This window comes from Nannobrachium achirus (assembly GCF_963921795.1).
Source record: "Nannobrachium achirus genome assembly, chromosome: 5".
Classification (NCBI taxonomy): domain Eukaryota; kingdom Metazoa; phylum Chordata; class Actinopteri; order Myctophiformes; family Myctophidae; genus Nannobrachium; species Nannobrachium achirus.
The window spans coordinates 68,758,988-68,774,373 of NC_137814.1; the positions used below are offsets into that span (position 1 = coordinate 68,758,988).

At 42.8% G+C, this 15,386-nt stretch overlaps 1 protein-coding gene and 1 pseudogene across 2 annotated transcripts in view; both read left to right on the top strand.

Annotated features, from left to right (window-relative positions):
- Window positions 1-15,386, top strand: part of LOC308284505 (CYFIP-related Rac1 interactor B-like) — a 218,603-nt pseudogene that overhangs the window by 175,326 nt on the left and 27,891 nt on the right. The gene's annotated exons all lie outside the window — the stretch shown is intronic.
- Window positions 1-15,386, top strand: part of LOC308286126 (CYFIP-related Rac1 interactor B-like) — a gene marked incomplete at its 3' end in the record, with an annotated part of 28,763 nt that overhangs the window by 1,994 nt on the left and 11,383 nt on the right. The window contains exon 2 of the mRNA XM_080727082.1: window positions 8,492-8,568. Coding sequence (XP_080583208.1) covers window positions 8,493-8,568 — 76 coding nt within the window. The 5' untranslated portion in view covers window position 8,492. The remainder of the gene's footprint in view (window positions 1-8,491; window positions 8,569-15,386) is intronic.

Sequence of the window (15,386 nt, forward strand, 5' to 3'; positions counted from 1 at the left end):
TGGAGAAAATAATTATAAAGCCATGTTAAAGTGACTATTTTGTAATTTTACTGTAATTTAACAACATAATAACCAGAACAGATAGACAAAGAGACATTCATGGATTTATATTAAAAGTAACTTTTATTTTCCCCCCTGGACCCAGGGTATGGCAGCTGCATACCCCTGCCATACCCAATTGACGCCCCTGGTGTGCTGGAAACCACTTTCAGTGTGACAGCCACCTTCTCTGTCTGCAAAACATACCAAAATAGATTAGTGTTAATAGAATTATTTTGTAATATAATAGGCTACTTATATCTACTAATAACTATGTATTTGTCAGTGTTGGGTGTGTGTGCCCAGAAGTGTTAGGCCTGCTTACTTTTCACCAAGTATGTAGTTATTATTTAGTTACAAGCTCTTGTTCATATTTTCTTTGGTTCAGTATTTATTTAAAACCCCACAGACATGCTATTTTGGGCCAGTTTTTAATAGGTAAACAATTTCAAAACAAAAAATGGTGAAACAACTTAAATACGGAGATCCAAGGTTTCTGCCTGACGCGATGACATACTTCCTCATATGGTCGTGTAAATATTGCTTCCTGTTCCTTCAGTGGTTGATGTAGTGTGTGTGTGTGTGTGTGTGTGTGTGTGTGTGTGTGTGTGTGTGTGTGTGTGTGTGTGTGTGTGTGTGTGTGTGTGTGTGTGTGTGTGTGCGCGCGTCCTTGAGCAAGACTCTGAACCCCTAGTTGCTCCTGGTGAGCAGGTTGGTGCCTTGCATGGTTTCCTCTGCCATCGCTGTATGAATGTGTTTGTGAATGGGTGAATGTAATGTATGTGTGTGAATGGGTGAATGTAATGCACAATCTATGTAAAGCGCCTTGGATAAAGGTGCCATATAAATGCACCATTTACCATTTAGTAGACCTTAGGGTGCTTGTATTCCATTCTCTAGCCTTCTTTTATCGCAACAGTTCACATTTATAAAAAAAAATCACAAAACTCCTCCTCTTTTTGGCATCTGCCACATGCATTAAGCCGGTGACTTGATTGATTGACATCAAGAGGGCAAACCTGCAATGAAATGCTTAACTGTGTTGCTTGCGAGCATACAGTATGTCAGTAGCATTTACAAAGTTATATAAATGTGTGAGTGGCAAAGAACCTGAAAACCTACGACTTCCATACAGAATGGGAGAAAGATATTTCCACATTACATATTTCAGTAGTGGGACAACTATTTTTGGGGGTGGGTAGATCTTAGTGGTCATTTTAAAAGTAGTTCTCAATTTGTACAGGAGCGTGTCGCTGTTACTACATGTCATCTTTTCGACACCCGACTCTAACCCTCACCCTAACCCTAACCTCCGTGGAGTGAGACGCTAACACTCCGGCGTTCGAAAGAGTGCGCTTTTTCCAATTTGGACATAGTGGCAAATACTCTTTCATAGCAGTTGGACAAATAGTCTTTGTTGGACATACTGTAGTGTGTTTGAATCCAGACAGTCATCATGGGTGTTTTTGGACCGTTCTTTAACCGCTGACAGTCTCTGCACTTACAGTAAAGTTCAGCACACCAAGGGTGTTTTATTGAACCTGGTGGGTGTTGAGGCTCATGCTGTTTCCCTTCCCTGACACTTAGCATGTTGTTAAAATAAACATGCTTTTCTTAATGTATCACATGCTTAATGCACAGGAAACCTAGCGTGGTTCACAGGAAATACACAAATACAGACACCACATGCTGTGCATGAGGGCATGTTGAGCAGGATCTTGCAGAGCAGCATGGATTTGAGCTGTCACATGCTTCATAGCAGTAGGAATAGGAATGGGGTCGTCTTCTAATCTTTCTCTTCAGCTGCGTGGACCATCCCTGACTGCATGTACACTAGACCAGTGGTTCTCAACCTTTTCAGGCCCAGACCCCCTAAATAAATCATATTTTAACTGGGGACCCCCCACCCTGACGAGCACTAAAAGCTGAGGCATTACATTTTGTATAACACGGTTCTATTGTGAAAATAGCAGATCTACATGCTCACAACACCTCGCAACACAAGGCGTTGTGAGCATGTAGATCGTCTATTTTCACAATTTCTGCCTCTAATATTTGACAATTTGGCCAATGTTTAATTGGTCATTTTAGAGGTATTAAAGCTCTTAAATTGTCACTTTGGAAATGTTGCACGTTAAGTCAATCACCTGGGGACCCCCCCAAAATAATTTGGGGTCCCGACCCGCAGGTTGAGAACCACTGCACTAGGCCGCTGGTAGAAAGTGTGTGTGGGTGGGTGTGTGTGTGTGTGTGTGTGTGTGTGTGTGGGGGGGGGGGGGGGGTCAAGGACTGCAAACACGTGGAGGCTGTCACTCACAAGAGGCATAATAGAGCCGTTTGCAACACTGTGTGTGTGTGTGTGTGTGTGTGTGTGTGTGTGTGTGTGTGTGTGTGTGTGTGTGTGTGTGTGTGTGTGCGTCCTTGAGCAAGACTCTGAACCCCTAGTTGCTCCTGGTGAGCAGGTTGGTGCCTTGCATGGTTTCCTCTGCCATCGGTGTATGAATGTGTTTGTGAATGGGTGAATGTAATGTATGTGTGTGAATGGGTGTATGTAATGCACAATCTATGTAAAGCGCCTTGGATAAAGGTGCCATATAAATGCACCATTTACCATTTAGTAGACCTTAAGGTGCTTGTATTCTATTCATTCCATTTAGTAGACCTTAGGGTGCTTGTATTCTATTCATTCCATTTAGTAGACCTTAGGGTGCTTGTATTCCATTCTCTAGCCTTCTTTTATCGCAACAGTTCACATTTATAAAAAAAAAATCACAAAACTCCTCCTCTTTTTGGCATCTGCCACATGCATTAAGCCGGTGACTTGATTGATTGACATCAAGAAGGCAAACCTGCAATGAAATGCTTAACTGTGTTGCTTGCGAGCATACAGTACGTCAGTAGCATTTACAAAGTTATATAAATGTGTGAGTGGCAAAGAACCTGAAAACCTACGACTTCCATACAGAATGGGAGAAAGATTTTTCCACATTACATATTTCAGTAGTGGGACAACTATTTTTGGGGGTGGGTAGATCTTAGTGGTCATTTTAAAAGTAGTTCTCAATTTGTACAGGAGCGTGTCGCTGTTACTACATGTCATCTTTTCGACACCCGACTCTAACCCTCACCCTAACCCTAACCTCCGTGGAGTGAGACGCTAACACTCCGGTCGAAATGATGGGCGTTCGAAAGAGTGCGCTTTTTCCAATTTGGACATAGTGGCAAATACTCTTTCATAGCAGTTGGACAAATAGTCTTTGTTGAATCCAGACAGTCATCATGTGTGTTTTTGGACTAAATATAAAGGTTCTTTGACCACTGACAGTCTCTGCACTTACAGTAAAGTTCAGCACACCAAGGGTGTTTTATTGAACCTGGTGGGTGTTGAGGCTCATGCTGTTTCCCTTCCCTGACCCTGACACTTAGCATGTTGTTAAAATAAACATGCTTTTCTTAATGTATCACATACTTAATGCACAGGAAACCTAACATGGTTCACAGGAAATACACAAATACAGACACCACATGCTGTGCATGTGGACATGTTGAGCATGATCTTGCAGAGCAGCGTGGATTTGAGCTGTGATGGCCTTGGCATGGTTAACACATGGGCTGCTAAGGTTTATAACATTTAAGGCTGTTGCTGGTGCCACCATTGACTTACGCTTTGTTTTGACGTGCCTCGCAAGCTTCGTGCGTGTGCACGTGCGTGTCCAGAGAAGATGGAGGAGGTAATCTTACAAACGCTCGCGAAAAAAATCGCGGTAAAATCGCGGTAAAATCGCGGTAAATGTCGCCGTGAAAACAATCAGCTCTCTGCTTCCATGTGGCAGTTTTCATGTCATTCTGAGCTAAAGCCATTCTTATGTTTCAAAGTAGAATGTAAAGCATTATAATTCCTTCCGTCATGTCTTCCCCATAGGGGCTGCCTGCACTGACTGGGTGACGTAATGATCTCAGCCAGTTCAAAGGGCAGCTGCAGGCTCCAAAAGTTAACTGTTTCGTGCCTCGTCCCTCGACGATATAACTTCCTGTGGCACAGTGACATCTAGTGGCCATGTCTCGTCCCTGAACGAGTTTGGCTCCCCAAGTGTTAACAGAGTTACAGCCTCACATGCTTCATAGCAGTAGGAATAGGAATGGGGTCGTCTTCTAATCCTTCTCTTCAGCTGCGTGGACCATCCCTGACTGACTGCATGTACACTAGACCAGTGGTTCTCAACCTTTTCAGGCCCAGACCCCCTAAATAATCATATTTTAACTGGGGACCCCCCACCCTGACGAGCACTAAAAGCTGAGGCATTACATTTTGTACAACACAGTCCTATTGTGAAAATAGCAGATCTACATGCTCACAACACCTCGCAACACAAGGCGTTGTGAGCATGTAGATCGTCTATTTTCACAATTTCTGCCTCTAATATTTGACAATTTGGCCAATGTTTAATTGGTCATTTTAGAGGTATTAAAGCTCTTAAATTGTCACTTTGGAAATGTTGCACGTTAAGTCAATCACCTGGGGACCCCCCCAAAATAATTTGGGGTCCCGACCCGCAGGTTGAGAACCACTGCACTAGGCCGCTGGTAGAAAGTGTGTGTGGGTGTGTGTGTGTGTGTGTGTGTGTGTGTGTGTGTGTGTGTGTGTGTGTGTGTGTGTGTGGGGGGGGGGGGTCAAGGACTGCAAACACGTGGAGGCTGTCACTCACAAGAGGCATAATAGAGCCATTTGCAACACTGTGTGTGTGTGTGTGTGTGTGTGTGTGTGTGTGTGTGTGTGTGTGTGTGTGTGTGTGTGTGCGTGCGTGCGTGCGTGTTCTAACAGGTCCTCACACACACATCACACCTCGGAGTTCATATCCTGCTTAGCCAATCAGCACGCTGTGTGGGCGTGAGCATGCATGCTTGGGTTAGTGTGTGTGTTTATTTGTAAATAGTTTATCCAGGGACGTGCTGGCCATTGGGAAAAGCGGGACAACTCCCGAACGGCCGGTTCATTCCCGGCCGGTCCAGGCCGGCCATTAGGAAAAAAATAAAAATTAAATGTCGGCTTCTTTGTTCCATTTTGGGGGCTGGGCGGCCAACAAAGTAAATCGTCACTGTCGGGCAGAAACCTCGTATCTCCAAATTTCAAATGTGTAATTTCTTTTCGCAAAGTAAAGCCCTGCTTCATCATACAAGGCCGTCGCACAAAAGTAGTGAAAACAGCAGATCTACAAGCACACAACGCCTCGCGGTGCGAGGCGTTGTGTGCTTATAGATCGGCTGTTTTCACTAGTTTAAATTATTTTTTAAATGATAAATACAAAACAAACGGTTTTGGACACATTTGGACAACGACGAAATATAACTCATGTAATTGGCCATGATCTGAAATGGCAAATCTTTGAGTAGCAACAGAGCTATAGAGAGAGATCTCTATGGGCACTGATGCGACTGCAGTTTTCCCGGTGAACCTGAGCGCAGCGGTGGGGGGCGATGGGCAAGGAGGGTCGCGAGCTTATGAGAAACAACTAAAATAAGACCTAAAAACTGGCGAAAACAGTTGTGTGCATTAGAGCAAGATTAGATGAGGATAAAGGAAATCATTAAATGGAAAACATTAAATTAACTTCTGAAAAGCCTACTAGTTCTTAAAACCTGGCGAATTAGCGAAAGATTAGATGAGGATAAAGGAAATGGAAAACATTACATTAACTGAAAAGGCTTCTAAGCCTACACTAACCTACTAGTAAAACTAGTGGAACCGCGATCTTGCCACACGTGAATAGTTGTGGTTGTAAACAATAAAACACAGACAATATAAATCATTAGTCTAGTAGTGGGAAGAAGAGGTTATCATCATGGCCCCAAATAACTTTTAAATAGGCCTATCTTGCAATTGGCTACGAGTCTCTTACGAAATCAGCAAGAGTGTCTCTCAATACATAAAGCTATATAACCTCTCCATCAGTGGTGTGTGTTCCCCACACTCCCACGCCCCCACCGTTGCACTAATAGGTTCACCGGGAGAACTGTGGTCGCGGCACTGATGGAGGAGAGAACACGCCCCCTGGAGGGGAAAGGAACTGGGTGGAATAACGTGTTCCTTCCACACGCTACGTCCAGCCTGGGAAACTCCCCCCTGTCAAATGATAAGAAGCGGCCTGCTCACTCCTCATTTGGTTGGCAGAGGGAGAGCAGAGCACAGGATTAGGCACTGGCACTGGGTGAAAAACCTGTAACAAAATCGTGGGATACATTTTTTTAAAGAAGAAATGCAACCATAAATTGAATAAAATGAATTAAGGAATTCTTGCTCGCAACCCATAAAAATGTGTCCACAACCCACATGTGGATCTGTCCACTTAGAACTACAGAATCACTCCCTAGCTTCCACCGTGGTCTGAAGACTCACCTCTTCAGACTCCACATAAACCCATAGCACTACTGTAGCACTCCCCTTCCCTCAATGACCACACATGAAGCTAGATAGCATTTTCTTTTTACTGCGTGGTCTACCTATGTTATTATAATTTTTTCTAGATTGATATTCCTATGCATTTGTTATATTGTTGTTGATGTACTGACATATTATCTTCTTATGGGTCACCATAGCTGAGTGGTTAGGGAGCCTGCCTGGGGAACCAGTTCCCCTGGTTGTCCCTGGTTCGATTCCCGGTCAGGCAGCAATGTGTCAATGTGTCCCTGAGCAAGACCTTAACCCAAAATTGCTCCCCGAGCGCCGAATATGGCTGCTCACTGCTCCTAGTTGTTATAGGATGGGTAAAATGCAGAGATAAATCTCACGTATGTGCAAATGTACGCGACAAAAAACGTCCCGAAGGCGCGGGACCATATTCATTCATTCATTCATATTATAGTGATGTCTATTACCTGCTTATTGTAAGTCGTTTTGGATTAAAAGCATCTGCTAAATGCCTAAACTGTAAACTGTAAACTGTTTGGGAACCAGTGTATTAGCTTGTGTTCCAGTACCACAATGTCTGCTAATTTTTCCATCTCTTGATTGGTAATGAAATTGGTTTCCCCGACCTGAAAATGCATACACCTTTCTGTTCATTAAAGAACAAAGAACAAACACTATAAGAACAATGATCAGTATATTGCAGGGGTTCCCAAACCTTTTTTTGTCTCAGGGCACCCCATAAATATATTTTTTTAATCCGAGGCACCCCTACATTATAATTTTCACTCCCAGCACCTTATATGTATAGCATATCGTCGTTGTCGGGTGGAAACCTTGTATGTCCAAAACTGTTCGTTTTGTATTTATCATCTATAAAATGTACTAAACTAGTGAAAACAGCTGATCTACAAGCACACAACGCCTCGCATCGTGAGGCGTTGTGTGCTTGTAGATCGGCTGTTTTCACTAGTGTTGTTTGATGAAGCAGGGCTTTGCTTTACCAAAACAAATTTGAAAACTTGGAGATACGAGGTTTCTGCCCAACAGTGACGATATTTTTGTGATTATGTTGCGAGGAAAACGTTGAGATAACAGACATTTTGGTTAGAACTGACAGAAAATAACTTTATACTTCAAGTTCCAAATGATACTAAATATTTTTTTCAAGTGTCCAAATAAACCAAATATGATCTTGCGGCACCCCTGGACTGCCGTCACGGCACCCCAGGGTGCCCCGTCACCCACTTTGAAAACCCCTGGTATATTGAACACTTATTTTAACAGAAATATGAAGTAGTATATCACAGAACCTTTAAAGACGTGGCAAAATGAAACATATGTTTATCAAACCTTTGGACCAGACCTGGGCCGTATGCGGCCCTTTGGTTCACTCTGACCGGCCCGCGTAGGGTTAATGGCAAATTACAAAATAAACACATTTCCTAATGTTACCTCATGCATGGACTAAATCGGCATTGCTTTTATTTTTGAAATGTTTTTATTCACGTACATATTATGGACGCAATGTGTAGTGTTATGTGTGTGTGATCATTGGATGGTGTCTCAATAACAAGCAGGTGGTCAGACTGGTCACAAGTCATTGTGACCTGCCTCAAAAATGGCTAAAGTGGCTAAAAAAAAAAGAAGAAGAAAAGTCGATGCCGAATGCCGGCTTTTCAACAAACATTGGACTGCTAAGTATTTATTTACTGAAGTCGGAGGTAAAGCTGTGTGTTCAGTTTGCGGGGAGAACAGCTTGCGGGGAGCACTGCCTTTTGGCCCGGCCGTGGTCATAATATGGACATATCTGACAATAGATGCCAACAGATATATATCAAATTAAAATAACCACATTCACCATGTATTGAAGTTAATTTGTAGACATATTGAATGCTGTATGTTAATGCTTTGAACTTTGAAGTAATATCTGTGTGTGTGTGTGTGTGTGTGTGTGTGTGTGTGTGTGTGTGTGTGTGTGTGTGTGTGTGTGTGTGTGTGTGTGTGTGTGTGTGTGTGTGTGTGTGTGTGTGTGTGTGTGTGTTACAGTATGGGGAACCTGATCAAGGTGTTGACCAAAGACATTGACAACAACACAGCTGGAAAATTCTTCCTCGACTTTGAGAGTAAGACACGCATACACGCACACACACACACACACACACACACACACACACACACACACACACACACACACACACACACACACACACACACACACACACAGGTGAGCGATTGGATGAGTCCAGTCATCGGTTACCGATTTTTATTGGATGATGTAGGGGTCTGCCTAGCCTGGGACCAATACCACCATCAGGTTTCTGATCCGGTCAGGAGTGGAAATAACTTTTGTAGTAGCCTAAAAACTACCTGCATACGGGCCGTGTTGCACAGTCCTGCATACCGAAGGGAGTGGAGGAGAAGCTTTTGGTTTTCTTAATTCTAATCTAGTTTTCTCTTTGTCAGCCACGGTTGAGAACAAAACCTTGTTTATATATAAATACATATATATATATATATATATATATATATATATATATTGCCATATAAAATTGTGCACAAAAAGTAAGTTAACTTGACTTCCTTTACAACAAGCTTGTACGCATCGGGCATTCGTGGAGTGAGTAAAGCCCTTTGCACACAGGCGCGTTTAACCGCACGGATAAAACGGACAATATAATTTTTTGAAAAGAAAACAATGATTCTCTATGACCTCATGCACACCGGCTCCGAATTAGCCGTCCGACGAGTGGCTGCCGCCGTGCGTTTTTTTCTCGATCGAACCCAGTTCGATTCGTGCGTCTTGTCGCATGCGGTAAAAAAACTCATCACTCCTTTTATGACTCCTTTTAGGATCCGCAGCGCCGATTCCGCACAGCCTTGCACACCAAATCCAATGCGTTTTATTCATGCCGCAAACGAAAAAAAACGCATGTGTGCAAGGTGCTTAACACAGCTAAACGTGTGGGTAGCGCCGACCCAAAATTTGCCAAAATGGCCTGTAATACTGTTCTGTTGGTATTCACCTTTGTTGCTTGGAGCATTGAAGAGTGCACTGCACTCTCGCACTGTAATAAGTACAAGAAGAAACAACAGCTTGGCACCTCCTCCTGTCAGCCAACGTGGTTCTGTTCGTCACTCTAGCACTTACAGCTCACCCAAGCTGATCCCACAAGTGTTCAACTGGGTTGAGGTCTGGACTCACGGCAGGCCATTCCATCCTCTCCACTCCCACATTCTCTGATGATCCTGGCTCTGTGGGGGTGAGCTTTGTCATCCTGGAGGATAGCGTTAGGTCCCAAATTCTGGCAGAACCCATGCTCAGGTGCTGGGCACACACCTGTGACTGGCACACACACCTGTGAGTGACTGGCACACACCTGTGACTGGCACACACACTGTGACTGGTACACACCTGCCAGCACTTGAGATTTTATCCAAAAATCATGCAAGTCGGTACACAGTATCTCTATAGTCATGTGATCAAGTCCGATCCATCTGATATTTCACGTTCCATCCTAATTGGCTAATATTGGCTTCCAAAGTTTGCAGGATTGCTCAGTTTTTGAACAAAATGCTTCAAATCATCAACGCAGCTTTCGATTACCGTGAAATTTGTCAAACATGTTCCCACTATGTCAAGGAACAAATGCTACCCTTTTCACGTTGGCCTGTTATAGCGCCACCAGCAGGTAGACTTTAGCAAAACACATTTTTGGAACACAATGCTCAAATCATGCATGCAGTGTCCGATTGCCATGAAAGGTCTAAGGTGAAGAACATATGCCAGCCTATTTACATTGGCCTATTATACAGTAGCACCACCAGGACGCATGGCCTGGTGGAGACCTGTGCTCGGAAGAGCACTGCTTCTAGTTTTTTTTTTTATGTTTCTTCGTTCTAATCTAAATGTTTGGCGGTTCCTCCTCAGATGGTAATGGATTTAAAATAGTTTTTTATTCTAAATGTTTCGTGGTGTGGAGGTGTGGGAGATGGTTTTTAATTGTTTCTTCATCCTAAATGTTTCATGGATGCTCCTCAGATGTAGGGCTGTCACGATTATGACATTTTACATGACGATTAATTGTCACTCAAATAATTGTGATTAATTGTGTTTTTGTTGTTGTCAATTACATTTCTGTTTGGCTTTTAGGCTTTGAAGTTGCACATGGCAGATATGACACATAACCTAAATATACAAAGAAATGACTGACATATTTGACAACTTCATACTTAAAAAAGAACATTTATAGTGGAAATAGCCGATCTACAAGCTTGTAGATCTGCTATTTCCACTACTTTTTTAAATGTTTGAACTAGTGCTGTCCGAGTTAACTAAATTAAGTAAGCAATTTACCCCGAGTGAGAGGACATTATGCTCTGATAATGTCCTGTGTGAGGGTGTGATCGGACGAGGCGAAGCCGAGTCCGATAACACCCTCACACAGGACATTATCAGAGCATAATGTCCGACCCCGAGTGGTAAATAGCTTTTCTACCACTTTTTCCCATATACATGAAAGAAAACACATAGTTGTAACTTGCAAGGATCTTAAGTTACAATCATTATTGCCTATAAAACTTCCGCGAGACAGCAGATAGTTCTACAAACAACATCTTCTACTCACCAACAGATGGCGCCAACTCCATACTAATCCATGCGTCTAGCTTACAGCTAAGCTAACGTCAGTTAGAAGTACCGTTCCGGCCGTAAATAGAGGCTGTTCGCTTCCAGAAAGGCATAGGTTCAGAGAAAAGGGGCTTTAATGTTGGCGGATTGCATTGGATCCAAATAAATCGGCGACTATAGCATGCACGTTAGTAAACATAGGACCGCAGCCACCGTCATTTGTTGGTTGGGGGAAAGGTGTTCCGACTACCTCCTGAAGTCCCCGGATGTACACTGAGGCGCATTGATCTCGGACAAGTCCCCACACAACTTTGCGGCAGTTGTTCTGTCATAACCTCCGGAATTTAGCCAATCAGAATCCAGTATTTGAACATGTGACTCGAAAAAGTGGTAGAATCGCAATTAACTCACCGCTATGTTAATCGCGATTAATTATTTTAATCGCAATTAATCGCATATTTACAAACATTGGCTACAATATCGGCTATATTGGCTACAAGTTCCATCCCTGTTGATGTAACAAAAAATACCAAGTATACAGTAAATAAAGCATAAAGGTGGACACAACAGTCAATTTAGCAGATCATATACTCATCAGCTGCAGTCTGTTTAATGCAATACCATTATGATTTATTACGTTTTTAATTGATTTCGAATAAAAGATTTACATACTTTTGCATAAATCCAGCAAATATTTCCACTCACAAGTCACGAAAGACTTGAAAGATATCCCTCTAAGTTACATTGTGACCTGATAAAAGCTGATGACTTATTTGCGATTAATCGCGCGATTAACTACATAAATCATGCGATTAATCGCGATTAAAATATTCAATCGTTGGACACCACTAGTTTGAACCATAGACTGTAGAAAAACATGGACAGAGCGACGCCATTGCTTTCTATGCAGCCAAAATGAGTTTTTTTCCCCCTTGTATGGGTGTCGCCATCTTTGTTTGAATGGTACCCCAGGAATCATAAGGAAAGCTATTGGCTGCCAACGGTCACGTGCAACCGCAGAGATACATGGGAGAATGTGTTGAGCTCTGCCGAAAATATAGCAGACGAAGAAGAGAACGTGGACCGCCCACAAGCCAGCCAGCGAAAAACAAATCCAGTATGGCTGACACAGACGGACCGCAGTGACAGTAAATGTCCGAATAACGTTTTAATTTTGCCACGGAGATTTGAGCACCGAACGTTTGGACTCTGGAGTAGCCGCTGCAGCCGCCGCTAATCAAGCCTGGGTTCCCGAGGCTACCGCTAACCTGACCGGGCCGTCTAGGACTCTGTACCCCGCATTGGAAGCCTTGTTGAGGACTTAACATGAGGACTTTGAAAGTGCCCGTGTAGTTCCGCTGGTTCTCATAATAATCCAGTTGTCCACTAGCCCCATATAGAACCTCACCCGTCGCTGCATACTGTTGTGTCTCGAGGTTCTATATGGGGCTAGTTGTCCACTAGACTGTTCACAAAGCAAAGAGGCATTCGTCCAGAGAAATATGCATGTGTTTATTCATATTTATTAACAGGGATTTGTGATGTTTATAGGACTGAGGTTGCATTCATAGTTCATAGTTGCATTCATAGTTCTCAGTCACACCTCTTAACAAAAGCTGACGACAATTTGACACCTATGATAACAATGCGATTAATGTAGGAATGGATGCAATATGCATATGAATTGTCCATTGTGACTACAGTCTGTGATTGTGACATGCTAAGTAGCCTACAGTAGAAGAGAAGCTGGATTCACAAATGGATTCATGAACTAATTATTGAGCTGACATGCAGTATCGTGGGTTAATTATTCCGGGAGGCTAAAGAGGTTATTTCAATCAGCGATCGTAAATGCGCTTGATTCATGTCATTTTTGTTTGATTGAGGTTTTTTACAGTAGTACATCATTCAGCATATTCCTCCTCTTTGATTCAGTCAATTTCATTCTGGTTTATATTTTGGAAATAAAATGTGAGATCAACCAATGCCTGTGTGTGTGCGTTCCTATGCAAATTTGTGTGACATTTGTATGTGTGAGTGAATGTAAGTGCTAACTTAGTTTGACGTGCAGACCGACTGTTCTATTGACAATTATACTGTAGCCTCAGTGTTATTTTCAAATGTTTTAATTAATACCATTTGGTGAGGCTAAATGTTGAGTGTTTCTTTTTAGTTTTATATTATATTATAGGCTATACCACTTTATATACGAGTGGTTACTTGGGAGAAATACATTATTACCTAATAGCCGTTCTAAACCTACAAAAAGCCAGATAATTGCCATAACATCAAGTCGCCGAAGCCTGCTATGACCAACTTCAAATTCCAAAAGAGCTCCCGACCGAGATCTCCCATCCTGGCTCCAACAACAGGTATATGAGGTATGGCAATTATACAGGATAGCAGGACATGCAACTTCATATAAAAAGTGCTGTTTTCAGTTTCCAAAATGTTACATGAAATATTTGATAAATGGTCTGAAGTAGGCCTAATGTAAGTAAGTCTGTGGTAGGCACATGACAAATTATCAAGAATGCCATATGCCAATGTTAAAGAGGAGTTTATAAAATAATATAGGCTTCCCTTGGCTTAGAACACAGGCTATTTTGGCTGTAAGTGGCCACTGATAATATGTTGGCTGGTGTCGATATGTTTATGTAGGGCTATTAGCTTAATGGCATGCCATACTTGCACAAATCATAAAGACGCATTGTTTTGGTGGCATTATATATAGGCTTGTTACACAATCGGGCAGTAGGTAGCCTTCATAATAAATAAATAAGTCGTGTATTTGTGGCTGATATGCCTATAAGAGTAAATACATTGTAGGCGTATTAACAAAAACGATGTTTTAACATTTATATAATTATAGAGAATATATGTGTGTTTATTTATGTCCTCACTCATTTTAATAGCTCTGGATTAAGCGTCTGCTAAATGTACATTGTAACCTGGGTTTGTATAATAGATTTATTTTGTAAAAATGTTTACACGCCGTTGTGCAAAAAAAAAACAATCTAGCTAACAGTGCGTCGCATTACGACGAGTTGTTAGATCTGCTCTGCTCTGTGCATCAGTGCATGCAGGCTGGCCGCAGATCAGTTTCATCAGAAGTCGGCCCCGCCCCCACCCCGCAACTTTATCATTTATTTTAAAATACATTGGACCAAATTTCGACAAAACGCGTATGATGGTGATTGAAAGGCTAGCGATAACTAGCGATAGGAACCATAAAGTATGTATGACGATGTGTATTAAGGTTCGAAAATCAAAGGGGAAAATGAATGGGATCCAATGTAGAATAATTCTTTTTGGTACCTCGCAGGGGGAAAACAGCGCAACTAGCGGCAAATCATAGGAACTTTGACTTCCGTGTTGGCTTCAGATAAAATCCTGGGAACGACACGCCTGGTTTGAACATATATAAACATTTTTCAACATGTAAACAATTATGCTGACGCTCAGCCCACAGCTGTAGAGAGGGGAGTTGTGGGAGATGTAGTTTTAATGTTCATGGTTCTCTCCTCAGATGCCCAGCCTACAGCTGCAAAGCGGGAGGTGTGGGAGATGTAGTTTTAATGGTGGTTCTCTCCTCAGATGCCCAGCCTACAGCTGCAAAGCGGGAGGTGTGGGAGATGTAGTTTTAATGGTGGTTCTCTCCTCAGATGCTCAGCCCACGGCGGCAGAGCGGGAGGTGTGGGAGATGTAGTTTTAATGTTCATGGTTCTCTCCTCAGATGCCCAGCCCACGGCTGCAGAGAGGGAGGTGTGGGAGATGTAGTTTTAATGGTGCTTCTCTCCTCAGATGCTCAGCCCACGGCTGCAGAGAGGGAGGTGTGGGAGATGTAGTTTTAACCCATTTAGGCCTAACCTATAGAATAGGGCTAAATCAGAAATTAGCCTACAAAACAAATATGTTGCTACATACTGTACATGTACTGTAAGCCCCTCCCAAACAGCAAAATGTGTTCCCGGCCTGGTGGTTCTCTCCTCAGATGCCCAGCCTACAGATGCAGAGTGGGAGGTGTGGGAGATGTAGTTTTAATGGTGGATCTCTCCTCAGATGCTCAGCCTACAGATGCAGAGAGGGAGGTGTGGGAGATGTAGTTTTAATGGTGGTTCTCTCCTCAGATGCTCAGCCCACGGCTACAGAGAGGGAGTTGTGGGAGATGTAGTTTTAATGGTGGTTCTCTCCTCAGATGCCCAGCCTACGGCTGCAGAGAGGGAGTTGTGGGAGATGTAGTTTTAATGGTGGTTCTCTCCTCAGATGCTCAGCCCACGGCTACAGAGAGGGAGTTGTGGGAGATGTAGTTTT